The following is a 26,260-nucleotide window of genomic DNA, read 5'->3' as shown; positions in this document are numbered from 1 at the left end:
GACTGTCTCATACACACACACAACCACGCCGTTTCCTGCAGATGTGAACCCTTCTGCTGTTAAACCAGTCCCCATCACACAAAAGCTCCTGCTGGGGGGGAGAAGAAACCACTTCTTTCTCCTTGCACAGCAAAGGTGTGAAAGCTGCACGGTGCTGCTGGTAAGCACAGGGGGGCCAGCACGCGGCTGGCTGCAAAGCAGAGGTGCCGGGGCAGGCGGCTGTGCCCCCAAAAGCCCTCACTGCCCTGCTTCACCCCTGCCCACTGAGCAAATTAAAGACGAGACCTTGCTACGGCAGGCTTGGCAAACCCCCCTCTACCTGGGCCGGCACGCGGGGCGGGCGGGCGGCACGGGGCGATGCTTGGCGCTGTCGGTGATGCCCGAGTCCTCCCGGCAGCTGCAGCAGCCGTTGTCCAGGATCTGCAAGTGCAGCAGCTCCTCCGAGTTGCTGAAGGCCGGGTTGTCCAGCGAGCTGGCCGAGGGCAGCCAGGAGCGCGACCAGTACTGGGCCGAGACGTCGTCCAGCCGGCAGAACCGCCGGTAGCTGCGGGGCGAGGCACACACGACCCCGGTGACCGCACCGCAAGCACGGAGCGCGGGTTTCCACCCAAATTTCACGGCACCGCGCCCTGGGTGGGGACAGAGCCCGTGACACCGAACATCATCTGGCCGCAGCCCCGCGGCTGCTGCGGTGGTTTCCTCGGGAACGATCCCCCGTGGCACGTTACGAAACCCCGGTGGGGAGGGCGGCAGGGCCAGGACAGCGCGGTCCCCCGAGCTCCCCGGGGAGCTGCTTTGGCGGGGCTGTGCCGGAGCCCTGCTCCCACCCGCGGCCCCTCCGGGCTGAGCCCAGCCCAGGCAGCCGGCACACGGGGGCCGTGGATGGACGCCGTGCTTCCCCACGGGAGGCACTGGGGGGGGAGAGGCCCTGGGACCCTGTATTTGGGGGCTCATCAGCACATCTCATGCATCTCCCCCCCACAGTGAGCCGGCAGCGGCACATCCAGCCCCGCAGCCTCCGGCACTCCCTTCCTGCACGCTGCTTCCCCAGGGCCAGCGCGGGGCTGAGCATCACCCACCCCCCCAGCACTCCGCCTCGCTGGCACGGCCACACAGACCCCCTCCCGCCCAGCCGGGGGGCACGGCCGTGGCCGTGCGGCTCCGTGGGGCGCTGGGACCAGCCTCTCCTGGGCCCCGCACGCGGTCCCCCCGCCCCGGCACCTCCCGCCCGCCGCTATCAGCCACCGCAGAGTGTTTTTCTTGGCAGAGCTCGGCCCCAAGCCCAGCCCGGCCGCGGCTCTCCCTACCCCCGGATGGGCCGCGCTGCCCCCGGGCACCCACGCGCGGGGCCGCAGCTGCCGCCCGCCGCCCCCCGGCACCCCCGGGGAGGGGCAGGGGCCTCGGCCCCCCCGCAGGAGCATCCCACCCTCGAGGGCCACCGTGGACGCCAGCTCCGGGCCCCGCGCGCCCCACCTGCTGCGGGTCTGGTCGGCCCTGGCCTCCAGCAGCAGCGCCTTGAACCGGCGGATGGCGATGGCGGCGACGACCGCGCCCAGGAGCACGATGCTGAGCAGGACGCCGGCGGCCATGCCCAGCAGGCTCTGCTGCGTCACCCGGTAGTCACAGCGCAGCCCCATGAACCAGAAATCGCTGCCGACGGGGCACCTGCGCCAAGGGGGGCATCAGCCGGCGGGGGGGGACGGCACCCGTCACCCCAGGGCCGGTCCCGGGGGCACTCACTGGCAGAGGGGCCCGTGGTCGCGGGGGTGGGTGCAGATGCCGTGGTTCTTGCAGTAGTCGCGGTGGCAGAGGGAGGTGCACGTGGCGTTCCCGTCCGCCCCGGCCACGCAGGCGAAGCCGGCCCGGCAGGCGAAGAGCACGGCGCAGGGGTCCAGCGGCCGCTCCGCTGAGACAGAGAGGGGGTTCGGCCGTGCCACCCCCTCCCCGCCAAGCAGAGAGCCGGGGGCAGGCACGCGCCCGCCCCGCGACCAGCCCCGGCCGGGCACCGGACCCCGGGGACCGCGGGAGGGTCCGGTGACCGCGCAGCCCCGTGCACGCCCCGCGCTCACCCAGAGCCACGTTGCGCAGGACGGGGGCAGTGCCCACCGCCAGCCCCGGCCGGACACCGCCAGAGCCCAGCGTGGCGTTGAGGAGCGAGCCCAGCCCTGGCACCTGCACCCGCTCCGCTGCAAACAGCGCGTCGTACTCCAGCACCACGCTGCCCTCCCTGCGGGGACGCCCCGCGGTGAGCCCAGGGGTGGCTCGGACCCCCGGCTCCGGCACCGCACCCCGGCACCGCCACGGCCCCGCAGCGCGACGCTCCCCGAGGCCCACCACGCCGGGGAGCATCACACGCTGCGGGGCCGCGCGAGCACCTACCTGATCCCCGTCACCTCCAGCCGCAGGAACCCGGGCACCGACGTGAAGAGGGGCGCGACCTGTGCAGGAGGAAGCTGAGCGTGCGGCGGGCTGGCCCCAGCCCCAGCCCCCTCGGGCCCTGTCCCCGCTCACCGTCCGGTTGAAGCTGTGCAGCAGACCCTGGCGCTCGCGGGACCCGGGGTCCTGCAGGGCGGGGACGAAGCCCATGTCCAGCACCAGCTCGCAGGGGATGCGGAGGAGGGACGCTGCGGGAGGAGAGACGGGGATCAGCACGGCAGGGACCCGCACCACCCACCCCGGGGGGCCACCACCACTGAACCCCCAAGCCCATGGCCCCTCGGAGCTCCCCTCCTCCCACCGTGCCCAGGCAGAGGGTCCCAAACCCCCCCAGACCCACCTCTCAGGAGGGGTGGCTGATCCTCCACGATGAACACCCGGGGGGCCCTGCCTGCCGCGGCCGGGGCCGGCGTCGCTCGGGGGGTGTCAGCATCCGGCCACCCTCCAGGGCTGCTCAACGGCTGGACCAGGTCTGTGTCCCCGGCTGCTGGGGGGGACCCGGGGCCCCCATGAGGGGCCAGGGTCCCGGGGGGATCGGTGGGCTGCTGGGGGGGTCCTGGCTCCACGGTGGGCAGATGAGTCGGGGGCCCCCGCGTCAGCCCTGACGCATTCCCCTGCAACACCGCGGCACCAGGATCCGGCGTGACCGTCCCCACATCCCCGAGCAGCGCTGGGCTGGTGGCGGCAGCTGTGATGGTGGCGGCGGCAGCGACAGCGGTGGCAGGGATGCCGATAGCGGTGGTCGGCCCCAGGGAAGACGCAGGCTGGGATGGAGCCGGCTGCTGGGGGGCCCCAGTGGCCGTGGGGGGAGCTGGGCTGCCTGGCTGCCAGCTCGGCAGGGCAGTCGCTGTCCCGGGCCTGGCATCGCCCACCCCCACTGGGGTCCCCCTCGCGATTCGGGGGCTCCCAGCAGGATCCCCCCCCGAGCCGGCGTGGGGCAGCCAGAGCCCTGGGGTCGGCCCTGCCGGGGGGGTGCCTGCAGCGGGGCCGAGCCCCGGGACACCCCAGCCGGCGCCCGGGGAGGGCTGCGGGGTCGGCGATGCGGGCGCCGCAGAGCCGCCGGCTGGGGCAGGCTGCGGGGACGGGGGGACGCGGTGGGACCCTGGGCTGGCACGGGGCACCCCGCTCTGCGCTGCAGCAGTGCTGCCCGGGGCCACCGAGGTGGGGGGCTGCCCCGGCACGGCTGGCGGGTGCCAGGTCTGGTCCAGGGGGACGTGGCCATGCTCAGGGGGACCCTCTGTGTCGGGTGGCCCCAAGACTCCTGCAGTTGGGTCCAGGGCCCCCCCCAGGCTGAGGGATGTCACCCCCGGGATGCTGGCTGTGGCGGTGGGGACAGGCAGACCCGACCCCTTGCCTGCGGCAGGCAGCGAGGTTGGGCCCGTCCCCACGGCTGGCTGAGCTGTGCTGGCCACAGGGCCCCCACGGCCACCAGCCCCCAGGGATGGCGGAGAGGGGCGAGGGGCAGAGCGAGGACCCTGCCAGGCAACGTCCGTCCCATGCCACGGGTGGGATTCGGAGCCCTGTCCTCCTACCAGCCCCGGCAGCCCCTGGCGTGTCCCCCCCAGTGTCCCTGTGGGGGTCAGCAGCCTCTGCAGCCCCCCCGCAAAGGGCGACGTCCCGATCGTCCCTGGCACAGGGCTGTCTGTGGCCGACACGATGCTTGGGTGAGTCCCTGGGCTGCTGTCACCCAGCGGGACGGTGGCACCCAGCCCCCCCCCAGCCCACGGCTCCAGGGATGAGGGGCCATGTGAGCCCCTCTGGCTCTGCACGGGTGCTGTCCCCATGGGGCTCCATCCCAGCAGGGTGCTGGGGGACCCCCGCTGCCCCCTGGCAGCGCCGGGCACCATCGTGGAGGATGGTGAAAGCGAGGGGGTCCCCTGTGGGGTCGTGGCACCTTCTGCCGTCACATTTCCTACAGGGTCAGTCCTGGGGGGGTATCTGGTGCCAGGAGCTGTGTCTGGCTCCATGGGGGCTGGGGCCCCCACGCTGGTCACCCCTGGGCTGGCAGGAGACGGCCGCTCACTGCCTGCAGCTGCCTGCTCAGCGCTGCCTGCAGAGAGCAGGGGCCCCAGGTGCTCGGTGGCTGCTCCATCCCGCACCATGGGCCCCATCCCCTCCCCGCCTGCCCGGGGGCCTCCGGGGCTGCCCTGGGCGCTGGGGGGCTCGTCGGTCCCAGCGGGGGTCCCAGGGAAGGGCAACAGCTCAGCCTCTGTCTGCAGCTGCCCTGCGGCCCCCGGCGTCGGCACTCGCCCCGAGCCGGTTCCTCGCTCCGGATCTACAGGCAGAGGCAGAAGCGGGGGGACGCTGAGCAGGGTTGACCCACAGCCAGCACCCCACAGCCGCCGGCTCGGCACCCCAGGCCCCAGCGCGGCACTGACGCACGTGGCCGGCACGCGGTGCCACAAATGAAGGGCCGCGAGCGGGACGGTCCCAGCCCCAGCCCCGGCCGTACCTGTCCGGCAGCGCTCCCCCATCGCGGTCCCTGGGCGGGCGCAGGGGACGGCAGTGCCCAGCGTGGAGCCCGTCCCGCTGCCGAGAGCGGGGCAGAGCCGAGCACAGCACTCCACGATCACTGGGGAGAGAGGGCAGGGAGCGGCGCGCACCGGCGTCGGGCATCGCGCGCCAGCGGTGGGCATCGGCACCGGGCACGGGGCACCACGGCCCCGCCGCCCCAGGAGCTGCCGGCGCAGGCGGGGGCTCCGCTCCTCCCCGCCAGCCCTGGGCAGCGCTGCCGAAGGAGACGCTCAGGAGCGGCCCAAAGGCAGCTGGAAGCCGCCTGCCCTCGTCCCAACCAACAACCGAGTCCTGCCCCGCCCGGCCACGCTCTGCCACGTGCTGGAAGCGCCCATTTTGCCCTGAACCAAACCGCCGCCGGCAGAGCCACCGCGCGCCAACGCTGTCACCGCCGCCTCCCCGGGCAGAGCACCAGGCCGGTGCCAGGCCGGTGCCAGGCCGGCGCCAGCCATCGCCCTGGGCAGGACTCTGCCTCCCCGCCGCAGCAACGGCTGCTCTCCGGCGGGAGCGGGCGGCTCGCCGGGCGGTCACCCGCCTTGGCGGGGCTGGGGTCACCAGGAGCCCCCCGGGCCCCGCTCCCCGCCAGCGCCTTGCTGGGGCTCCCGCCCCTCCGCCGTCGACGCCGCGGGGCAGCCCGGGCTGGCGGCGTGGCCCCGGGCCGCCGCTCTCGCCGGCCGCCCCCCGCCTCCCCGCCCGCCCGTGCCCGCGGGACCCCGCGGCTGAGCCCACCCCGGCGGGTCCCGGTGACGCCCGAGCAGCCCCCGCCCCACGGCAACCGCGGAGCCCAGACCCGCCCGAGCCCGCTGCCGGTGCCGGCCCCCGCCGCCGCAGACCCCCGAGCCCGAGCCCGCGGCCGCCCCCCGCCCCAGCACGGCGTCCCCCGCCGAGGGACCGGCGGCGGGTCCCGGCGCCGCACCGGCCGCGGCTGCGGGGCGCGGGGACGCTGCCCGGCCGTGCCCGCCGCCCTCCCGCCCGCGCCCGCGCCCGCGCCCGCGCCCCCGCCCCCGCCGGCCCCGCCCGGGAGGAGGCAGCGGCGGGCCCCGGCGCTCACCTGCGGCGGCCAGGAGCCGCGGGAGCCGCGGGAGCCGGAGCCGGAGCCGCTCCATGGCGGGCGGCGCTGCCGGCTCTGCCCAGGCGGCGGCAGGAAGCCCCCGCCCGCCCCCGCTGCGGCGGGGCGGAGGCGCCGGGGAGCCGCAGCCCCCGGCCCGGTCCCGCCCCACCGGCCCCGGCCCCGGCCCCGCCCCGTCAGCCCCTGCCCCCGGGGCCGGCGGCGAGTGCGGGACCCCCGGGCGCGCTGCCCGGAGGAGCCTGGGGGCGGGCGGACCGGGGCTGGCCCGAAGGCGGCGCCGGGCCGCGGACGGGCTGAGCTGGGGCCGCGGGACCCCCGGGGGCACCGGCGGGGGCGGCCCCGCAGGCCGGGCTGGGGGCCGCGGGGACAGGGCCCCGGCTCCGCACCCCGCACCCTGCCGAGGGCGGCACCGCCGTGCCGGTGCCCGGGGAGAGCTCGGGCTCCGCTCCTCTGCGGGCAGACGCCGGCCGCCCACCCGCCTCTAAGCAACGGCTTTACCCCGGAGGAGCCCCCGTTAGGAACGGCCGGGGCTCCCGGGCGCGGGCTGCCCCCAGGGCCGCCTCCAGCCGGGCCCGGCTCCGCCTCGGGTGCGGCCCAGGGCAAAGGCTCCTCGAGGGCACCTCTGGCTGCTTCTGGCTGCGGCTCCTTCACCAAATCGCTCGGGGCCGCGCCAGCACGCAGAACCAGCGACCACGCCGGCGCGCCTGGGCCGCAAAGGGACAGTGCTGCAGCCGCCCTCGCTCCTGCCTCGGAGCAGGCACCTCGAAACCACCGCAGACACGGTGGCCAAAACGACCGGTTGCCCCCCGTTCCACCGCGCAGCCCGTTCAGAACATGTTTCGGAACGCGTTTGGGGCGACGGAGCGATTACGGAGCTTCCAAAGGCACGGGCCTCGCGCACAGCGAAAGCGAAACCTGGGCCCTGAAGGCAGAGTGTCACCCAGCTGGCCGAGGGTTCAGCACCGTGCGATTTTAAAAGTGAAAGGCAGCTCTAGAGGAAGCTCCCGAGAACACCCACGCCGCGCTCAGGCACCATGTGCCGCACCAACAGACCCGCGTCTATTTTCCATCATCCGCCACCCTGACTGCCAGAGGAGGATACGTTATCGAGCGACGCTTTCTTGGCTCACAGCCTAGCAGTGCCTCTTTGACATATGAAAGTGTTTCTTGGCTCAGAGGAAACGCTGTGTAGCGTCCAGAAATAACTTGTTTCTGTCTCGGGAGAGATTTAAAGCAAGCCTCCCGGGCTGAGGTTAGTTGGGCTTACAGAAACACTGATGCGATTTTGCTTTTCAGCAGCAGGAAAATCATTCCCCCCTTTATTTTCCATCAGGAAAGCAGAAGCCTTTCAAATGGAACTTGTTTTTACCAGCACCGATGAAATAAACAGTAAAGGCAGCAGAAGGGCGGTTTATTAAAAAGCACCGACACCACCAGCACCGAGGTCGGGGGAAGAGGGCTCACGCCAGCAGCAGAGGGCACAGCGCTTTGTGCTTTCGCACGCGTCGAGAGGACGAAGGGCAAAACGCTCTCGGCGAGACACGCCCAGAGCCCGGCAGACCCCCAAACACCTCCCGCTGCGCTTGGCCGATGGCGCTTTCATCCCGTGGGGCGACGGGCCCGGGCCGAGCAGAGCCTGCGCCGCCGGTCGAAGCCTGGGTTAGAGAAGGGCGTTTCCAGCCAAGTCAGTTACTCACCCCTGAACTGTCCTTCACCCACTGAACACCGACACAGCCACCGACACAGCGTGTGAAACAGAAGAGCCATCAACACAACAATGGTCTTATATATTTATTCCTTTTTTTTCTTGTTTTTAAAGGACAACACATTCAGACAGCTTTAAATACAACGTCCACGTACAACTTTCTGATGAAAGCAGCAACGGTACAGCATGTGCGCTTATATTCATACCCGCTGACACCAGCCCGGTCCTGGTGGTAGAGACATCTCCTGTTAAAAAAAATTTAGTATTTCATCATTCATCACGTATTTAATATTTCATCAACCGAGAGCTACCATTTTAAGGCACAGAAGAAGTGGGTCAGGCAGAGACAAGACAAGCTGAATACCAAAAGCAGGCAGGTAACGAGCCCACGGGTCTTTGGAATCGAGCCCACGGGTCTTTAGAATCGCTGGGATTCTCACCCTGGCTCAGAGCGCAGCAAAGGGGCGCAGCTCCCCCGCTGCCCCAGGAGGAGAGCAGGGGGGGAGGCCAGAAGCGCACACAGGAACAAACAGGAACAAACAGGAACGTGGAGGATCTGCTCCTGCACACTGGCCTGAGGCCACCGGCTCATTTCCCCTGCAGCCCCAGAGCACCCCGAGGGCCAGTCGCTCCAATAACCCTTTCCCGCCCGTTTCCTTTCCTGCTCCAGCCTCCGGCTGGTGGGGAGGAAACGGTCGCTACGGGCAGCTGGGAGCTGTGCTGTCACACACCTCTGGAGGTGCCTACCCCGCGGGCACTGCACGTGGCTGAGGAGCGCTGAAAAGATGGACTTTCATGACTAAAGTCCATTCGCCAGCGACTAAAAGACCTGTGGATAACCTTGAAGTGCCACGCAGGGCGAGAGGAAAGGTCGCCGAGCCCCACATCCTCCCTCCAACAGCAGATGCCTCAGGAAAACACGTATACTTTATCCTCCCCGCTCAGAGCAGGCAGCTACCGCCAGCTCCCTCCCAGACTCGCCAGACTCCAGTCGTCCAGTCGCCTCACGCCAGACGCTCCCCGCCGCAGGCGTCACACGTGGACGTGCACCCTGTGCGCGCGCCGTTACCCGAGACGCTCACAGGAGCACACTTCTACTCACCCGGCTTTGAAGAACTGTTTTTATTCATAAACATCCTTCTTATCTGCAATGTAATCTACAATCTCTTGTGGACACATTAACTTTTCTGCATCTCCATCAGGAATCTCAAATCCTGGAAGAAAGTGCACGTATTTAGCCCAAAACAACGGAAACAGGAGCAAGGCTAACGGAAGCAGCTACTGCTGGCTCAGATGCTGCAGCTCGGCAGGGCACAGCCAGGCAGGGGCTGCTGCTCAGCTGCGTCACCCGGAGCCAACATTTCGTTACTACGCCAAGTTTCAAGCCGTGCTCTGCCTTACACGACACTGCGTCTGGATAAGGGACGAGGCAGACGCAGCAGGGAGCAGGGCTGCCGAGCCAGCCGGCGAGTGCCCCTCACGCCTCCTTAAAGCCACCAACGCCTTCCCAGAGCTCCCACAGCCACCCGTGTGCGACAGGAGGGGGATGCTCTTGGTAACCCCAGGCAAGCCAGGCCCCAAAGCCCCTCAGGTTCAGAGTCTGCTCTTGAGCGTTCGTACAGCCAACAGCTCGTACAGAGCCGCAGCCAGGGCAGGGAGCACAAGGGCTTTCGGCCATGGAACTGGTCAGAAACACATTCCAGAAAATTTAGGTTCTTCTTTCTAGTCCGCATGGCCACACACTAATGCTCCACCCGTGGTGCTGGTAAGTGGATTAAATATGAAGCATCAGCAAACGCTCTGAAGTGAAACATCTGCCCAGGTTTTAGAGAATGACCAAGCCCCAGGGACATCTATGACCTGATGGGACAGATTAGGCATGTACGCCAGAATTTAAGAGCATCAAATGAAAGCATGAAGAAGACCAAAAGGCAACTTGGAATATAAAGTAATAAGGAAAAAACCCCACTTTTTTCTAGCGGCATCAAGTACGGAGAATGAAGAAAATTCTGGTGAGGAAAAACCTGGAATATCTGTGGTTGCACAAGCAGGAGCCAAGACCAGCTCCAGCTGCAGCCTCCACGCTAAATGCAACAGGCGCTGCCCTCGCCTGCACGCTGCTGTCCCCACTCTCCCCCCCAGCAGTACGACGGGTGGTGCCCAGGAGGGGCACGGGCAGAAAAGCAGTCAGTGCCCCCAGAGGGGCCGAGCTCGGCAGCAGACGGACGGACGGGCGCCTCCTCCCGACTCCCGCCGGTGCCACCAGCGGCCAGCGCACGTTCTCGCTGACTGAGAACCGCATGGTTTTCTTGGAATTACACCAGAGAAAGGTCAATGTTGGTATTCACAGAAAAGAACTACTCCTCGTTTGCTATAGCTGCGCTTAAGGATTAGCCAGGAAAAGGCAGCGGTGAGTCCGCGCACGCTCAGCTCTGACTTACCAAACTCGTCTTCCATAGCCATGATGATTTCCACTTGGTCCAGACTGTCCAAACCCAGGTCCTTCATGAAGTGCGATTCAGCTGTGAGCTAGGGGAAGGAAAATCGAGGATCACTTGGCCGCAGCCGTTTCGGTACGACAGGACCCGGAGCAGGAGCTCCGCCTGCGGAGAGCGGCTGCCGGGGGCGCCCGGAGCTGCCAGCGGCCCGGCCCGCCCGGCGGACGGACCCACGGCCCCCCGACCGCCCCCCGGCCCGGCCCGGCCCGGCCCCACTCGCCTTCTCCGGGTCGATCTTGTCGTACAGCTTGAGGACGTAGAGGACGCGGTCCTTGATGTCCGCCAAGGTCAGGGGCGGCAGCTCGGAGAAGCGGCGGCACGGCGGCCAGGCCGCCCGCGGCACCTGCAAGAGACGGGCAGCAGCGGGCAGCGCCGGGCCGCCCGCCGCCCCCCCCCCGCCCGCCCGCGCCGGGCCTTACCTGCGCCAGCGGCTGCGGCGGGGCCGCGCCCGGCGGGGCCCGCGGGCGGCGGGGGCAGAGGGTGCCGAGCGCGGCGGGCCGCGGGGCGGCCGGGGGCGGCCGGGGCAGGAGGCGGCGGACGCAGGCCGAGAGGACACGGGCCGCCATGGTGACCTCTTCCCAGCGGGCACCGCGCCGCTCCCGCCAGCCCGCGCGCGCGCGGCGGGGCGGCGGCGGCAGCGACCCCTGGCGGCCGGCGGCGGCGCCGAGCGGTGCCCGCGGAGCCCCGGGACAGAACCACCCCCCCCCCGCCCCCGGGGGCAGAACCGCTCCCCCAATCGGGGCAGAACCACCCCCCCGGGGCAGCAACTCCCCCCCAGCCGGGGCAGAACCGCCCCCTCCTCGGGCAGCAACTCCCCCCAACCGGAGCAGAACCACCCCTCCCCGGGGCAGAACCGCTCCCCCAACCGGGGCGGAACCACCCCTCCCCGGGGCGGGACCCCCTGCGCCCCCCCCGGAGCAGCGACACCCGCCCCCCCCGGGCAGATGCCCCCGGCACGGCACGGCACGGCGCGGCAGCAGGCACGGAGTCGTTCCCAAGCAAACGGGTTTAATGGCATCGCACACACCGGGGCACCCGGCAGCGCCCGCCCGGTGCCCCGCCCAAGCGCAGAGCCCGTTCCGGCGGCCCCGCCGGTGCAGTCCTCCGTCAGGCCGCTCCTGGCTGGGGCTGCCGGTACCGGTACAGGCAGACAGTCCCGTCCCGCTGCCCGGCCAGCAGGCAGGCACTGGTGGTGGCCCAGCGGGCCAGCGCCCAGCTCCCCTCCGGGCCCGGGGGCAGCAGGGCCGTGCACCGGCCCAGCAGCAGGTCCCACACCGCGATGGCTCCCGACGTCAGCACAGCTGCGGCAGAAGCGTCCTTCACGTCACCCTCCAGGTACCTAGGGCCGTAGACAGAAGGGTCACAGCGCTGCCGTTTGTGTGTGAAAACACTATCACAGCATTCTTAAATTCGTTTTTCACGTAGAAAATCAATAAGCAAGTTTAAGCCAACTGTAGGAAGCCAGGCTACGCTACATGTTGTATCTTCGGTGCACCCGAGAACGAAGGATGTCAAGACAATCCTTCCGCAACCTCAGTACCAGCTTGAAAATTGTTCAGTAAGCCGAGGTCTCCGTCGGCTGGTGTTTGTGCGCATAGGAAGCGTGCCGGTGGATGTAAGCGCATTGCAAGACGGAGTCCTAAAAAGCTTAGTCTTCAAAATGCAAGCCGTCGGAAGGAAAAGGTCATCTGACTGCAAACAGACACTGGACATCAGCGAACCCAGCAAAGCACTCCCTGCCCGCACAAAGGCTCGGAGCGCCTCATTTGCAGACATTCTCTCAGGGGGATTTTGCCCCGGGAGTTTGCCTGATGAGCCCAGTTACAGCATTTCCACAAGCACTTTATGGGGGGAGAAAGACAAAAGCGTAAGCACGCAGAAAATCAGTGCCCCTCTTTGTCAGCGGAGCCCCTTGCCGCGCGGTGACGCCGGGAGCTCAGAGGTCAGCGCACAGACTGGCGCAGGAAGCGGGCAGGAAACAGCCACCACCCTCGCCCCATTCCAGGCTACGCACAGGACAAACGGCAGCGACGGATGCAGCCTCCTTATCATCGGCGAGCTGGCAAATGGATCCTCGCCAGCAGCGCTACTCGGCTCGTTGAGGGATTCTCCCCCCAAAACCGCCTCGAAGGAGTCACAAAGCCAGCACGCGGAGCCCCTGCGGTACTTGCCTTCCAGTGTGCCCAGGTGGGAGGGAGGAGAACATCACTCCCGTGCTCCTGGCTGTTTTGGGGTTGAACGCTATCACGCGGAACGCGGGGTTTCCACAGGACTCGCTCTCTTTGGCGTGTGGATGACTTAAAACAACAAACAGAAGGCCCTGATACACAGAGGAAAAATACATCACTAAAAACAACAGCGAGAGGGGAAAAAACCCAGAGGATTTTCCAAAAACTAATTGCTACATTCTGTCTATAATCAAAGCCCCATGGACAGTGATGCATTAATTTTACTGAATAAAATAGAAATGGTTTACTTTCCTTATCAAATTAGATAAAAACCAAAGCAGCTGCTGCCTGATAAGGGCTGATGCAATACAGCAGTGACAGCGCAGTGACCCAACGGATTTATGCACTTCTCTTTCTGCCTGAAAAAGCTAAACTTGCTTTAGGATGAGGTGATGTTTAAAGTAAAATTTCCAGGCCTCGTTTTAATCCCTAGGACCTTATAAATTTAACAAGAGTTCCATGCAAAACAGCACAGCTGAAAACAGCGGCTCTCAGAACAGCCACAGGCCAGCACGAAATATGCGGGGATAGATATTCTGAGGAAGTCTCCAAAGAGTCTGCCTCAAGCCATCATTATTGGACAAGACATTCTTGTCCCAAAAGGTTAAAAGCTCACTGAAAACAATCAAATCCTTGATAAACTACAAAAATCCATCTGGAATCACAGCACAGGTGGAAGCGAGTGGGAAAGAATCATTACTATGAATCTTGGTTTTAAACAGCTGATACCCTCGGGGGTATACGGAAATAATAACCACTTCAGATAGGTTTTCCGACAACAGCAGTGTGCCATCACCACGCTGGCAGCTACCCACTTGTGAAGTGGAAGAGGCTCACCAAGCACCAGCACTGGGCAGCAGGACTTCTGCTTCCCACGTCCAAGATGCTGCTGCTTCGGAATACACTTGGATGCATCACTCATTGTATTAGTACACTGCAGAAAGCCAAGAGCTCGAGGTAGCCAGCGTGGCTTATTTCTCCTAGTTAACCTATTTTCCTTTGAAGTATCTTCACTGTACCTCAGTAGAGCCGATATTTCAATCCACTCTAGAAACCCTAATCCTTTAAGTCCCACCACAGTTAGTCAGTGCAGTCTACGCATAAACCGCGTGCCCTATGTCACATACGTACAGAGTCGGAATACGCTCGATGGCAGATGGAAGCTGGGTAGGAATAACCAACGTGCATCTTCTTCAGGAGCTGGCCTGTCTTCAAATTCCTGCAGTTGATGAAAATACAAATTTCGACTGCATTTCCATCCCCTAGCTGTTATTTTCTAACCATAGTTACACCGCTAGGCAAGACGGGCACATTTTTGGTTTCACATAAGCCAAGCTAAGACAAAAGGCCACAGGAAGAGATGTCATGAATATGACGCAAAAGCCAGTGGAATTATAGCAGCATAGTTCATTCACTCTCCATCCGACTGCGCAGAAGTTGAAGCGCCAGGCTGGAGGCCCTTTGACAATTATCATTCCACAGGCAAATCAGCTGCCAACCATCGCCCCTATACAACGTCTGCAGCTAGCTGTTACAGCCACCACGTACACCCGCAAGCCAAATCATTTAATTGCAAACACTGACCAAACAACAATGCTGTTCACCGCAGTGGTGCCAACCAAGGCGTCTCTTATTCCTTCTACTTCAGCAAAAGCTAAAACAGTTTCTTCAGGGGGCATCAAAGTCTGTCCGTCCTTGCTCCTGAGTAGCAGATTAGCAAGTGAGAAAAGGCAGTCAGAATAACAAGTACCTGTTCTGTACTCAGCCCATCTCCAGAAAGAAGAGGAACCCGACGCTTTTCTACGTCTGCGATGTTTCCTTACTTTTCTTCCACGTGCCACACTGAGACCACCCCACAACCAGCAGACTCACCTTCCTGTCTCTGAAAGCGATACTATTTCCACTTGCAGCTCTTGCACGGTCCTGCTGCTGCTGACCAGCCTTCTATCCTTTAGCCCAAGAACAGCTTTTATATTTCCAGTTTTTACTAGCAATTGCTCGAATGAGTCATTCTCAGAAGAATAAAGCAAGAGCCTAAATGAAGAGAAAAGTACACCTAATGACAGAAGGAAGCACAACTCCAACATGCCATAGCATATAAAAATAAGCCTATGTTTAAACAGTCTACCACCTCTAGGGGCAAATAAGCAAGTCTTTATAGCTGATTTTTAGAAATCCTTTCCATATTTTCCAACTGTTAAAGCAACTGAGAAAGTAACATATTAGTAAGAGAATTTCAACCACTACACACAAGAGGAGAGTTAAGCTGCAGCTATCCAGGGTGCAAAGCACTAGTAAGAAATAAATACACCACCTTATTTCTCCAATCTCCAAATCTCCCAATGCTATACACACGAGATTACAGGTGTCTGGCAGAGGAACGATCTGTATTACAGGAGTCTAGGACAGCAAAACAAGAATTCAGTGTCACCCACAATGTCCCTTTGACTTTATTCCCATTTTCTAGAGTGTTTCAAGTCAAATGATATGGAGCAGAACTAATTTTCAAATCCCTCTGAAGAAGCACACTTAGATTAACAGCTGAACTCTCTGCTGACTGTTTACCTAATTAAACAATCCCTGTTGATATAAGAGACAAAAAGCATCTCCAGGGAGCGTAAGGGGAAAGAGCACAAGCCAGGGGCTGTAGCGCAGCCACCAATCAGCACATCAAGTGTCAAATTCCAGCAGATAACACGCGACCGTACAAGCTACCGGCCTTCCCCACCAGCAGTGCAAATCATTCTCCTCTGTTGCCTGATGGAATGAAAAACTTATGCCACCAAAAGAACTTACCTTGCACCCAAGACTGCAAGCTCCTTGTGTCTTGGGAGCTAACACATTGGGACAAGAAAGTTGCCCTAAATTCTAGAAATAAGGATTGTCTTTGTACCTCTCCGAGCTGCCAAGTATAGACCTTTCCCCAGCAGTCGGGTGCCAGAGGTTTCCACAGGGAGACAGAACTCTCACAAGCAGTCACCACGCACGGCACTCTGCTGCCAGCTGCTTCCCACCACATGGTGCTCACATCCACAGCACAGGAACTTGAAGAATCCTGTCCAAAACAAAACAGCGCTGTTTTTTTCTGATAGACATGGTTATCTAACCTGGACGTTCAGCCTGAGAAAAATGCTTGACGTTCAGTGTGATGAGAATTTGAGGCTAAAACTTAACGCTTACGATGCTTGAGTGAAGTGCCAGCAAGGCACCAAGGAAAACAAGCCTGGTGGGTTTCACCCTCAGAGCAGCAAATATATTGGCTCACGTCACAAAAAGCACTTGTCATTTGAAACGACAGTGACCCGGTGAAGCCCAGAGCTGGGACAGGACTGGGGGTGCCACGGCACAGCCACGACAAAGCCCGAGTGCCACCTACCTGCAGTCATGCACTTCCTCCCCTCGTTGCACAAATGGGAGACAGGACTTGCAGTAGCACAGACCGAGTTTAAAACTGAACAAACAAGGGCCTTCTCTTCTCCCTTGTAAAGAAGTTTTCAGCTTCAGCCATGTTATTGTTGGCTGGTTACGCTAACCGCCCAGGCTTGCTTCCGGAGCAAAACTTTGCACTTTGGTTTGGAAAAGCTAGAGGTGACCCAGCCCCCGGCAAGCTCATCTGGAGTTCAATGGGCTTTCCCACAGATGTTGCTTCCTTGCCTGCCAACCGTTCTCTACCCCCTGCGAGACAGAGGACAGTGGAAGGACACCACTGCGGGAAGAAGCGGGAAGATGGCTCAGCTGTGCAAGCAGTCCTGGGCAAGATTTGCCTTGGTCACGGCATGTACAAGCAAGGCTCCGTTCCAGAAGGGTGTGAACAGCGACACATGTATTTGGCAGCGCTGTAGTCCCTCACAAAATTTGCTCCTTACTGGGTTACTTAGTGCCTGAAATGGTGACAGGAAGCCACAGGAGCCACAGGGCAGGCAACAGGGGTACAAGGGCTGAGATCATTTTAACCGGGGTTGAAGAAGAATGCAGCAGTTCTGTTTGTTAAGACATTTACATGTGTTCAGACATTCATTATTCAGAAACAAACACTGAAATCCTTTATCAGTCAAAAGGAGATACACAGCAATCTAACCTTTCAGCATGCTTTACCACAAGTGAAGACAGAACTGATCAAATTAGACAGCGATCTGTTTTGTTCAACTAGCCATTCTGCATTTTTATTGCATTTTTGTTAAACTTGGTATTAAAGAGCTGCTACTGACTCAGTAAACAATTAACCGATGTTATCGCACCTTCAGCTTTGATACAAGCTGCAAGCTCTCTTCTCTCAGGTCATCAAGCAGTACCGGAGTCAACTGTTCTGCTACATCTTTTTTCTGCACAAACAAGTAAAGAATGAGGATAATTCAACTTTGAAATTACATTCAGCACCTGCAAGAATGATGCAGAAACGTGAATTCACTCTGCATGCAGTTATTGGAGAGCTATGGTAGGAGCACCTCTTTTTGTACTTGCATGTTGTTGTGGTTTAACCCCATCTTTGAAAAACAAAGAGATCCCAGACAGGTTATTTCCTCCTTTCACCCGAAAATTGTCTTTTACCAGCACTTTGCATCTCTCAGCCTTCAGAGGCAAGTCATTCTCTCAGCACCCATCCCGCATGCGAGTCATTTAATCTCCTTTACCAAATCCTAGCTGAAAATTTTCCTTAAGGTAGACCAACACCATGTGGGTACCAGAAACTTTTTGTTCACATACACATTTCAAACGTGCATCCTGCAATACGCATTGAAACCCACATCTCCACTTTCATCAAGCAGGATTTTAAAGAATTTGCTCTTGAGGTCAAAAGACCTTAGGCAACAGATGAAAACCAAACATTTACTACGGCAGCTAAAAGACAGCATGGAGGGCTAGCATGCAAAGAGGTCTTTCCCCTGAAGCCAGGTGAGGCGCTGGAAAAGGGGATTTGCCCACAAAACCACTGGCTTAGTAGCCTTGGCAAAGAGGCCAGCTTGTTACCTGTTCAGGAGAAGCTCTGCAGGATCTCTGCTGTTTGCTTTCTGACTGCTGATGCTTCTCCAAGGCCACAGCCTCATCGGATTTATTATCGGGACCTCTTTCAGCTTCTGAAGGAAACGTCGTACCTTGTTCCTCCTCTTTTCTAGCAGATCCTGCACCACAGCTGTCCAAGTGCAGTGGAATGGCAGAGTCTTTGCATTCCCCATCATCCACGAGCTGGGCAGCTGCTCCTTTGGAGGAACGCAGGCTCACTTGTGAGGGAGGTACAGAAGGTGTATTGGGGAAGACCTTGCTGCGTACTGATGGTAAAACAGCTGGGGTTGCACCCACGACAGGGAAAATGCATGAGGAAATCTGAGACTCGGGCTGAGTGGGAGCACCACCTAAGACAGTCCCCACGGGAGTAAACAGCAATTCATGGGTGGACAGTTCCTCCTTGGAAGGTGGGCTTTCTAAGCGAGATAACTTGGGCAATCCATTTTTGCAAGGCGAAATCAAATTGCTTTTGAGACTTTTTTCTTCTGGATTCATTTGTGCATCTTGCGTGTCCTCTGAAGCCACACCATCTCCAAACACACTAGGAACAAAAACCTCCAAGTCATTCACAGGGGAAGATTCTAATTTCTCAAGTTTTAGTCGTCCAAATTCCTCATCTGGCAAGTGAAACTCTCTGATACCCAGTCTGGAGGCCAGCCACTGGAGACTGCGGAAGGAGGAGAGAGAGCTGCAAGCATCGGAGCCCGTAGCAGGGAGGCCAAGAGAAGCAAGACCCTCTAAACCCGCTGGATAGCTACGTCCTCTTTTGCTCTCATCTAGACAAAGCAAAACACAAGAATACAAGAGACATCATCACATCATAAAACAACCAGCAGCTAGCCTTTTCAGAATTGCTCATCCAGAGTGTCACCCTAATCTATTAAAAACAAAACAAAACAAAAAAGCCATATCCATCTTAACGCGTGGAAGTGGCACTTTTCTGGAAAGACGTTACACTCCGCAATTGCTCTGCACCAAGCCTTCAGCTAAAATATCATTGCCAAAGACTGCCAGACCTGACCGAGTGCTTGCTCAGTTTGGTTTGTTTGGTTTTCTCTTTTCACAATATTCACAGACCCTCAGACTGTATTGCTACTCTTTGTGTTTCACACTTGTCAGCGCTAAAAAAAAAAAAATCTCATTAATATGCAGACTTAGTTGGAAAAACAGATTTACATCCATTTGCTGGAAAATCAGGTCCAGCGTGCACAACATTCGCTCCAACAGCAAAGGCAGCTTAAGAAGTTCTCAGCCCTGCTCCTCATCCATGCACTGCTGCTCACTCCCCATCACTGTGCTGAAGCAGAAGTTTCTGGAATTGTTCAAGGAACATGGGCACCACAATGATCTAAATTTTTTAGAAATTGCTCTTATTTAAAAAAAAAAAAAATAGTCAACCCATATCAGATTTTCTTGAATAAAAAAATACGGCAGGGTGTGAACAGCAGTGCACGCACTCACTGGGACGTTTCCCTGCCTTGCTCTCGCGCTGTAGTTCCAGGGACTGCTATATTTGATGAAGTACCTTGTGAGACTTGACTGGCTCTCTGTCTTGCAGAGGAACGCAGGGAGCGGCGCAGAGGGCCGTTAATCGCTAGGAGCTGCTCAGCCCTGCAGGCTCCTTGCACATGCTGATTCTTCACAGGCTCCACTGGATGTTTATCAGCCTGACACACAGTTAAGTTGGCTTCCAGATCTCCTGTATGGCTGGCAAAAGTTTCATTCCCCGGGTTCAGAGCATCGCTGTTGTGAAGTGGATTTTGAACCTGTTCCAACAGAGTCTTACGGCATTTGCCAAGCACTTGGCTTCCTCCAGGAGGAGGATCAGCACTCCTTGGCCGTATAGCACCAGTCACTTCTGCCTCTCCAGACCCGAGAGCTGCAGCAGCAGACAACCTTCTCTCACCTGGAGACGATTTTTCAAGATCAGCCTCACAGTTTTCCTTTTCATTCTGACACTCATTCGACAGCAGACTACTGCTTTCCCTCGTTGTTATGAGATCCAAACTCTCTATAAGTTCCTGTGACACTTGATGCACAGGGGGTTTGCAGGTAGACTTTCTTCTTCCCTTTTGTTTCCTCTGTGACAGTCTCTGATCTCGCTTTGCGCTAGTGATACTGTTTTGAGAAATGGATCCAAGTGAAGTGCTGCTACCACTGGACACAGGAAGAGATTTCTGAGGACTGCTTGAATTTGCTGGATCATTTTCTGCACCAAGAAAAGGGAACGGCACGACCCCTGACTCCAAGTCACTTTCAACTCTTTCTTGGGAGGGCCGATCTGAATTTGCATCTTTCTGCTTGCACTTACTTCGCTGACCTTTCTTGCTTCTGCCCAGCTGGCTAAGAATTACAGCGTCGAGGTCCACTTTCCTCTGGCAATTAGACATGCGTCGAGTTGTCCTGACGTAGTATTCAACTGGGAAGAGAAGCCCTTCAACCACCGTGCAAGAGTTCAGTGTGCTTTCAGGAGCTGTCACCTTTTCTGGATCAGAAAGCCTTGACTGAATTTCAAGCTGTTGATCCTCCGACAGTTCTTCAACATTGCCCAGAGCAAGATCTGTAGGAAAAGGATTTAAGCTATTAGTGTCACTTTGATTTCCTTCATGGCTTTTGCTCTCATTAGTTATAGTATTATTTCCGTCAGCAGGCAATACTTTGTTTTCTGACATTAAATCCAAGAGCCTATGTAATTCTCCCCGATCTTCACACATACTCTCACCGTCCGTTTGTTTTGTTACACTGGAGGATTCTTTTCCTCCATCGCCACTGGTGTCAAGTAAAACAGAGTCACCGTTCTCTGAACACGGCCGTGCAGGCTCACGGTTATCAGATGTGGCCACAGCACTTGGGGACTCAGGCTGCCAGACATCGCTGCTGTCCCTCAGCGCACACGGGAACAGCTCAGGCACTCCTGGAAGGACGCTGTCTTCAAGCGTGTCTTGTACAACTCCTAACGCTGCATCGGGAGGAGTGAAACTGTTTCCTTCTCTCTGCACAAGCGCTGGTCTGGATGCTCTTTGAGCGTTTCCCTCAGTGTTCGAGAGACTGCTTCGCCTGAAGACTGGCGACCGAAGTTCCTCTGTACTGGCAATTTGATTTTTCACCGTTTCATCAGCGTTGATTAGATGCACATCACGCACTGATTCCCTTTCCTCCGAGACCAGAGCCTTCGTCCGTCTCCTCAGCTTCATCAAGCTTCTGGAGGATTGGGTTTTTTTCTCCGCAGGGGCAGGCCTAACGATTCCACAGCCCAGGCTCTCCTGGCCAGGCTGTACGCTTTCTGCCTGCGAGCTCTCCTGCAGGCTAACCGCATTATTGGAGAATTCGGGAACGTGTTTAAATGTGACAGAAGTTTTCTTCTCTGTGTCAAGATCAGAGCAGGTTTTAGTCTGTAACTGAGAGGTTTCACGTTTGTCAGCGCTAGGAGATACGTCATCTCTAGAACCTGTGGGAAAAAATATCATATGTGTAAAGTACTCCCAGCAAAGTCCCGTCCCAGAAAGACATCACGCAGTAAAACTAGACGACTTCGTTAGGAGCGAAAGAGTGGGATCTTACAGGCGGGATCAGAGAGCACCGCAGACCTGGGGAGGAGGAAGGGAGAGGAGACGTTATTGCAGGTCACGATTCAGCAGCACCGGACAGGCCGGGTGCGGGTGTGGGGACAGCGGATGGGGCAGCGGCTGCAGAGGGGGGACAGCAGAGCTGGGGTCCGTCCCCAGCTCGGCAGGACGGGCCGCGGGGGCACCGAGGGGCCGCGGGGGCTGGGCCGGGACCCCCGGCCCGGCCCGCCCGCACCCGCCGCCTGGGCGAGGACAAGGGGGGGTGGGGGTGGGGGGGGCAGCCGGCGGGGCCCTCCGGGCGCTCCCGCCGCCCCGCCCCGAAGCGGGGGCCGCCCGCCGGCTCCTACCTGCGGGGCTCCGCTCCCGCCGGCCTCCTTCCGCCGCCGTGCCCCGGCCGTGGCTCCGGGCTCGCTCGGCTCGCCGCGCCCGCTGCGGACACAACACCGGCGCGGGGCTGGGACCGGCCTCCCGGCACCTCCTCCCGCGCCCGGCCGGGCCGAGCCGCCCCGCCGCCGGCCCCGGCCCTGCCCGCTCACCCGCAGCCGGCTGACGGTCTCGCTGTACTCCCTCCTCAGCAGCGCCAGCTTCTCCCTCAGCTGCAAGACACAACGCACCGGGCTGGGGCTGGCACCGCCGCCGCCGCGCCCGCCGCCCCGGGCCCCGCTCGGCCCCGCACCTTCTCCTTCTCGGCGCCGCTGAGAGCCCCGCTTCCCGCCGGCTCCTCCGTACCCGCCGGCTCCTCCATGCCCGCCGGTCCCTCCATGGCCGCCTCCCGCCGGAAGCGCGCGGCACGCGGGCGGCGCGTGCCCATGGCAACCGGGCCGCCATAGGCCGCGCCCGCGGCGGAAGCGCTGGCTGGCGGGGGGAAGTGACGTACCGGAAGCCGGGAGGGGCTGTGCGGAAGCGGCGCCGCCATGGAGCTGAGCGAGATGCTCTACAACAAGTCCGAGTACATCGAGACGGTGCGGGGGGCCGGGGCCGGGGCCGGGGCCGGCTGAGGGGGCCGGCTGAGGGGGCCGAGTCGGGCTCGCTGAGGCGCTGGGGTGTCGCGGCGGCGGCGGGGCCTGGGAGGCGGTGACGGGCTCGGAGCGGCCGCAGTGACCCGCCCCTTCTCCCCGCAGGCGTCCGGCAATAAGGTGAGCCGACAGTCCGTGCTGTGCGGCAGCCAGAACATCGTTCTCAACGGCAAGGTAGGCGGCGGGGAGGGGGGCTGCGGTATCCCCCCGCCCCGGTACCTCGGCCGAGCCGCGGGGTCCCCGTCACCAGCGCAGCAGCACCCGCGCTGCTCTGTTATCCGCTGACAGCCCCCGTCGGCCCCGTGGTACCAGAGCTCTGCTCCCTGAGAACGCGGACAGAGCTTCCTCTGCCTGTGAGCGGGTCGTGGTGCTTTTATCCGTGCAACAACGTATTTCTGTCGGTGCTTAAGCCTCGCTCCATGTATTGGCTTGCTTCGTGCAGCTCACTGGCACGATGGGAGCACAACTGGTGGCTCCAGGCTCCTGTGTCACTTGCTTTGTTCTTGCTTTTCTTTTGACTAAAAGAATCCTCTCTAAGGTAACGTAATCCCACTGGAGTGGCCTGGCCTCTGCATGACTGTATAATAACTGGTGACACAGGTAGAAATTGAAGCTCATTTATCTTTCTTTTCTTCTCCAGACAATAGTTATGAACGACTGCATCATCCGCGGTGACCTGGCAAACGTACGGGTTGGACGACACTGCGTGGTGAAAAGCCGCAGCGTCATTAGACCGCCCTTCAAGAAGTTTAGTAAAGGGTAAGAGGTCCCCTTCCTTTAGGGAAAGCGAAGATAAAATCTATATGCTTAAGAAAATATATCAGCTTGGCTGAGATCTATATTCAGAGGGCAGTGTTCCTTTTGCAGCAATTTGCAGAAATATGTCCCTCTAAACCTGCCATTTCCTCAAATTTTCAGCTTTGCCTTGAGGGTTGGCGTTCCCTTCAGACCACAGTATGGAAAGGCTGGGATATATTAAAGTAGCTGAGCAAAGAACATGTTTCACTTGTTCTTTGTTTATTCACAACATCTGTCGCTCATTTGGTCATCCTTTAGAAAGAGATGAGAAAAGACCAGTTGCTGTTCGATATTCCTTAGCATCAGACCTACCTCTGGTAACCCGGCTGGGGATGGGAGACTTCACAGTGTGATTTTGGGTCTAACGGTGTCGCGGATCGGTCCGTCTGTTGTACACCTGAACAAATAACTCTCCTGTCACAGGGTGGCTTTTTTCCCTCTCCACATTGGCGATCATGTCTTCATAGAAGAGGACTGTGTTGTCAACGCAGCCCAGATTGGCTCCTATGTCCACATAGGCAAGAACTGTGTCATTGTGAGTGCCGTTTCTCTGTCTTTCCTTTAAATATTCGAGTCCTGTTGAGGCTTTGTAACAACAGCGGAAAGGCATCCGCGCCAGCTGGCTGGAGCAAGCACGCTTACTCTGTGCTGTTCCTTCCTTCTCCACAGAAAGTGGTGCTTCGGGTTCCGCTATTCTGAGGATAGCGGGTTCAGCTGACCGCTGTTTGGAGAATCTGTCCCGACAATATTGTGGCTCGTGGGACTGTCCAGGAGAGACAGCACTTCCACCAAGTACAAGTGGAATTCTGTTTTTACGCATATAATGCAAAATAGTCAAGGTTGCTGTCTGCTGAGTTAGAGGAGGCCTTGCTACGTTACTGCGTGACTCGGGTTCTGGGTTCCAGTTTGCACATTGACATGTGCTCATGTGCAGCTGCCCGTATGTGTGTTGGTTGAGAGCAAACAGACTTTTTTGCCTCAGAAAAGGAAAAAGTGAATTCTGTTGGGAAGAGCATTCAGTCAGGGTAAAGATTTATTCCCGTGATCCCCTATGCAGAATGTGTTTTGAGCAGTTAAATTTATTGAAGTTTAGGTAACTTATCAGGTTACCTAAATAATAAGCAAAAGCATATAGTATTTTAAGTATAAACTTTACCTAATCTCTGTTTTAGGGTCGTAGATGCGTTTTGAAAGACTGCTGCAAAATCTTAGACAACACAGTACTCCCTCCTGAAACAGTAGTCCCACCTTTCACAGTCTTCTCGGGCTGCCCAGGTATGCTCCCTCTAACTTTACTTGCACAGAAGCGTGGATAACGTGGATATTCTTATTTTAAAATGAGATTGCTATGACCAAGTTGCCTATTAGTATTTAGTGCCTAGAAATAAAGGTATAGGGCACTTGGTGAACTGAAAAACAACAATTTTAACTTGTGAAACTGGCTGCTTTAGCATGTGTTAGGTAGCTGTGGCCATCCTCTACAGTAAGCAGCACAGCTTTTCAGGCGTCTAGAACCCAGCAGGCATTAGGCTCTGGCAGAGTGAGCACTCCTCCTTCTGCGGTTTCTGGTTTTGCGGGTATTTCAGTGGTTCAAACTGTAGGAAGTCCGCTTGCTCATTATTCAGGTGTTAATAGGGAGGTAGGTACATTAAACTGAGGTGTATGAACGTTTAGTTCCTGCCCGTTGACCTGGCTGTGCCGGGGATCTCCTTGTACAAATCGCACAGTGCACCGTTTCTGCTCTGATAGTGTTTTTTGGGGAACAGCAGAAGCTGTTACAGGACCCAGCTGCAGCAGTCTGTCTGACGTCTGCCCCAGGGCGTACGATGGGAACGATCCTACTGTATTGCCAGACATGAGAGAAGAGCCCTTTGCTGTTCTATTAGTATTTACTCACAATTCAATCCAAGTCACTGCTTTGAATGTTGAATATAAGCTTATTTCTTCTTTCTCCTGCCAGAACGCTGATGGTCATATGCTTGTTCTTCTTCCAGGACTGTTCTCTGGGGAACTCCCGGAATGTACCCAGGAACTCATGACTGACGTTACAAAGAGCTATTACCAGAAGTTCTTGCCACTCACTCAGGTCTAGTAGCCTATTTCCCACATTTCAGAGCAGCAGAGGCACGCAGGAGTATTCTGGGGGCAGGGAGAGGGATGTTGTTCAGTGAGACCAGGGCACGGCACAGCCCTCCGCTGTTCCTGAGCACTTCTGTGAGTGTTCCTCAACACTAATGGTCTGGCCAAGCAGTCCCTCGTGAAAGCTGCTGTGTCATGTTGTTTAAACTTTGTATGCTCATTTGAGTGTAATTCATTCCATGTTGTCTGAGTTGTGCCATTAAATGTTCTGGAGCTAGGAAAGCTGATGGAATTCCCTTTAGGGCACATCTCCTCGTTGCAGCTGGGGAACAAGGCAGAGCTGACAGCGCATACTCTGCAGCCTAAGCCTGTCTTTCATGTCAGCTCTGTTCCTAACCCAAAGCAAGTGGGTTTACGTTCGCTAGAAGCGATCTGCATCCTGGAACAGAAGTGCTGTGTGGCTGATGTGCATGTTATGGGCAGTTACTTACCAGGGTTCATTAGACCCAGTGCTTTCCTTTGGAAAAATACTTGCTGCTCTATAGGCCTGCGTGTTGAGGTGGATAGCCTCTCCCTTTTCTCCCTGTGGACTGAGATTCTCTCCTATAGGGACAGGATATCCTTTGTCATCCTGGGATTGGCTTTAGGACTTTTGGCTGACATCGAAACCTGTCTTTCTATGCCTTGCCTGACAGGACACTTCTTAGCTTTTAGCTCTTGAAGTAGACATCAGTCCTGTGCTCTCCCCCGTCACGCAGGGCTAGCATTCTTGTGGCCAATGTGTGTTCTACTTCCTGAGCATCGCAGACCTTAAAGAGCCAAAGGGCTTTGGAAAGAGGATTGCCATGTCACTCACAGAATCCAGTGCAGCAGAAAGTGGGTAATTAAAAGCAGAAACCGGAGGCGGGTGAGAGAATGCTGCAATTGTCCCCATTTATTATCCAGTATGTATATTTGCAGAAAGCTCTTTGGTGCTTTTCTGCGTTATAAGACTTAAGAAGGAGATTCAGACTTCTTGGAAAGAGTGAACATTCATTTTGGACGTGTAATAGAGCAGGAATAATTCTTGCTGGAAGCAGCTCTGTGAAAGTTTGAGACAGCTGATGCTTGTGTGTACCTGACTCAGTACCAGACAACTGGCTAAAAAGGAATCTGCTCTGGTTGTGTTATACTAAAGCTTAGCATCGTCCTTCTCTAGCTTTTAAAACTGGGGCTCCTGCATGTTGTAGTGTAGCAGCTGGGGGCCAGGACGCATATTAGTTACGTAGTAGGTGTACGGCTGTGATAGCAGCAGCCCTGGAGCCTTCAGCTGTTCTGTATAATGCGAAGTACTGATACACCTTAATT

The 26,260-nt window shown here is 58.7% G+C and overlaps 4 protein-coding genes across 4 annotated transcripts in view; 1 reads left to right on the top strand and 3 right to left on the bottom strand.

Annotated features, from left to right (window-relative positions):
- LOC142416154 (uncharacterized) overlaps positions 1-8,316 on the bottom strand; it is a 9,113-nt gene extending 797 nt beyond the window's left edge. The window contains exons 1-12 of the mRNA XM_075515319.1: positions 8,165-8,316; positions 7,484-7,674; positions 6,518-6,723; positions 6,002-6,413; positions 4,889-5,008; positions 2,777-4,711; positions 2,512-2,624; positions 2,380-2,438; positions 2,070-2,227; positions 1,741-1,906; positions 1,474-1,665; positions 320-544 (exon numbers count right to left, since the gene is read on the bottom strand). Coding sequence (XP_075371434.1) covers positions 320-544; positions 1,474-1,665; positions 1,741-1,906; positions 2,070-2,227; positions 2,380-2,438; positions 2,512-2,624; positions 2,777-4,711; positions 4,889-5,008; positions 6,002-6,413; positions 6,518-6,723; positions 7,484-7,674; positions 8,165-8,316 — 3,929 coding nt within the window. The remainder of the gene's footprint in view (positions 1-319; positions 545-1,473; positions 1,666-1,740; positions 1,907-2,069; positions 2,228-2,379; positions 2,439-2,511; positions 2,625-2,776; positions 4,712-4,888; positions 5,009-6,001; positions 6,414-6,517; positions 6,724-7,483; positions 7,675-8,164) is intronic.
- Positions 7,798-10,825, bottom strand: NDUFAB1 (NADH:ubiquinone oxidoreductase subunit AB1). The gene is made up of 5 exons (XM_075515313.1): positions 10,642-10,825; positions 10,443-10,565; positions 10,166-10,253; positions 8,827-8,938; positions 7,798-7,969 (listed from the first exon to the last, which is right to left on the bottom strand). Exons 1-4 carry the CDS (start codon positions 10,786-10,788, stop codon positions 8,847-8,849), a joined length of 450 nt encoding a protein of 149 aa, XP_075371428.1. The 5' UTR covers positions 10,789-10,825; the 3' UTR covers positions 7,798-7,969; positions 8,827-8,846.
- A 390-nt stretch (positions 10,826-11,215) lies between these two features.
- On the bottom strand, positions 11,216-21,975 carry PALB2 (partner and localizer of BRCA2). Its single transcript, XM_075515314.1, is given in 13 exon segments — positions 11,216-11,561; positions 12,394-12,542; positions 13,582-13,669; positions 14,035-14,151; positions 14,323-14,484; positions 14,765-14,850; positions 15,344-15,505; positions 16,689-16,772; positions 17,419-18,230; positions 18,980-20,902; positions 21,368-21,449; positions 21,557-21,616; positions 21,697-21,975. Coding segments are annotated over 13 exon segments (4,236 nt in total). The 3' UTR covers positions 11,216-11,329.
- On the top strand, positions 21,865-25,195 carry DCTN5 (dynactin subunit 5). The gene is made up of 6 exons (XM_075515312.1): positions 21,865-21,982; positions 22,142-22,210; positions 22,677-22,795; positions 23,258-23,369; positions 24,007-24,109; positions 24,829-25,195. Exons 1-6 carry the CDS (start codon positions 21,935-21,937, stop codon positions 24,924-24,926), a joined length of 549 nt encoding a protein of 182 aa, XP_075371427.1. The 5' UTR covers positions 21,865-21,934; the 3' UTR covers positions 24,927-25,195.
- Positions 25,196-26,260: the final 1,065 nt, after the last annotated feature.

Source organism: Mycteria americana, chromosome 12, assembly GCF_035582795.1.
Source record: "Mycteria americana isolate JAX WOST 10 ecotype Jacksonville Zoo and Gardens chromosome 12, USCA_MyAme_1.0, whole genome shotgun sequence".
Classification (NCBI taxonomy): domain Eukaryota; kingdom Metazoa; phylum Chordata; class Aves; order Ciconiiformes; family Ciconiidae; genus Mycteria; species Mycteria americana.
The sequence above is the reverse complement of the archived record's forward strand: the minus strand, read 5'-3'. Positions and strand labels throughout refer to the sequence as shown.

Bases quoted from the DNA above. Each gene is read 5' to 3' on its own strand.
- NDUFAB1 (XM_075515313.1), bottom strand. From the start codon at position 10,788: ATGGCGGCCCGTGTCCTCTCGGCCTGCGTCCGCCGCCTCCTGCCCCGG. The intron at 10,566-10,641 runs GTAAGGCCCGGC...CGTCTCTTGCAG, and splicing joins CGCCGCAGCCGCTGGCGCAG to GTGCCGCGGGCGGCCTGGCC. The intron at 8,939-10,165 runs GTAAGTCAGAGC...ACTTTCTTCCAG, and splicing joins GGCTATGGAAGACGAGTTTG to GATTTGAGATTCCTGATGGA.
- DCTN5 (XM_075515312.1), top strand. From the start codon at position 21,935: ATGGAGCTGAGCGAGATGCTCTACAACAAGTCCGAGTACATCGAGACG. The intron at 21,983-22,141 runs GTGCGGGGGGCC...TTCTCCCCGCAG, and splicing joins AGTCCGAGTACATCGAGACG to GCGTCCGGCAATAAGGTGAG. The intron at 23,370-24,006 runs GTGAGTGCCGTT...TCTCTGTTTTAG, and splicing joins TAGGCAAGAACTGTGTCATT to GGTCGTAGATGCGTTTTGAA.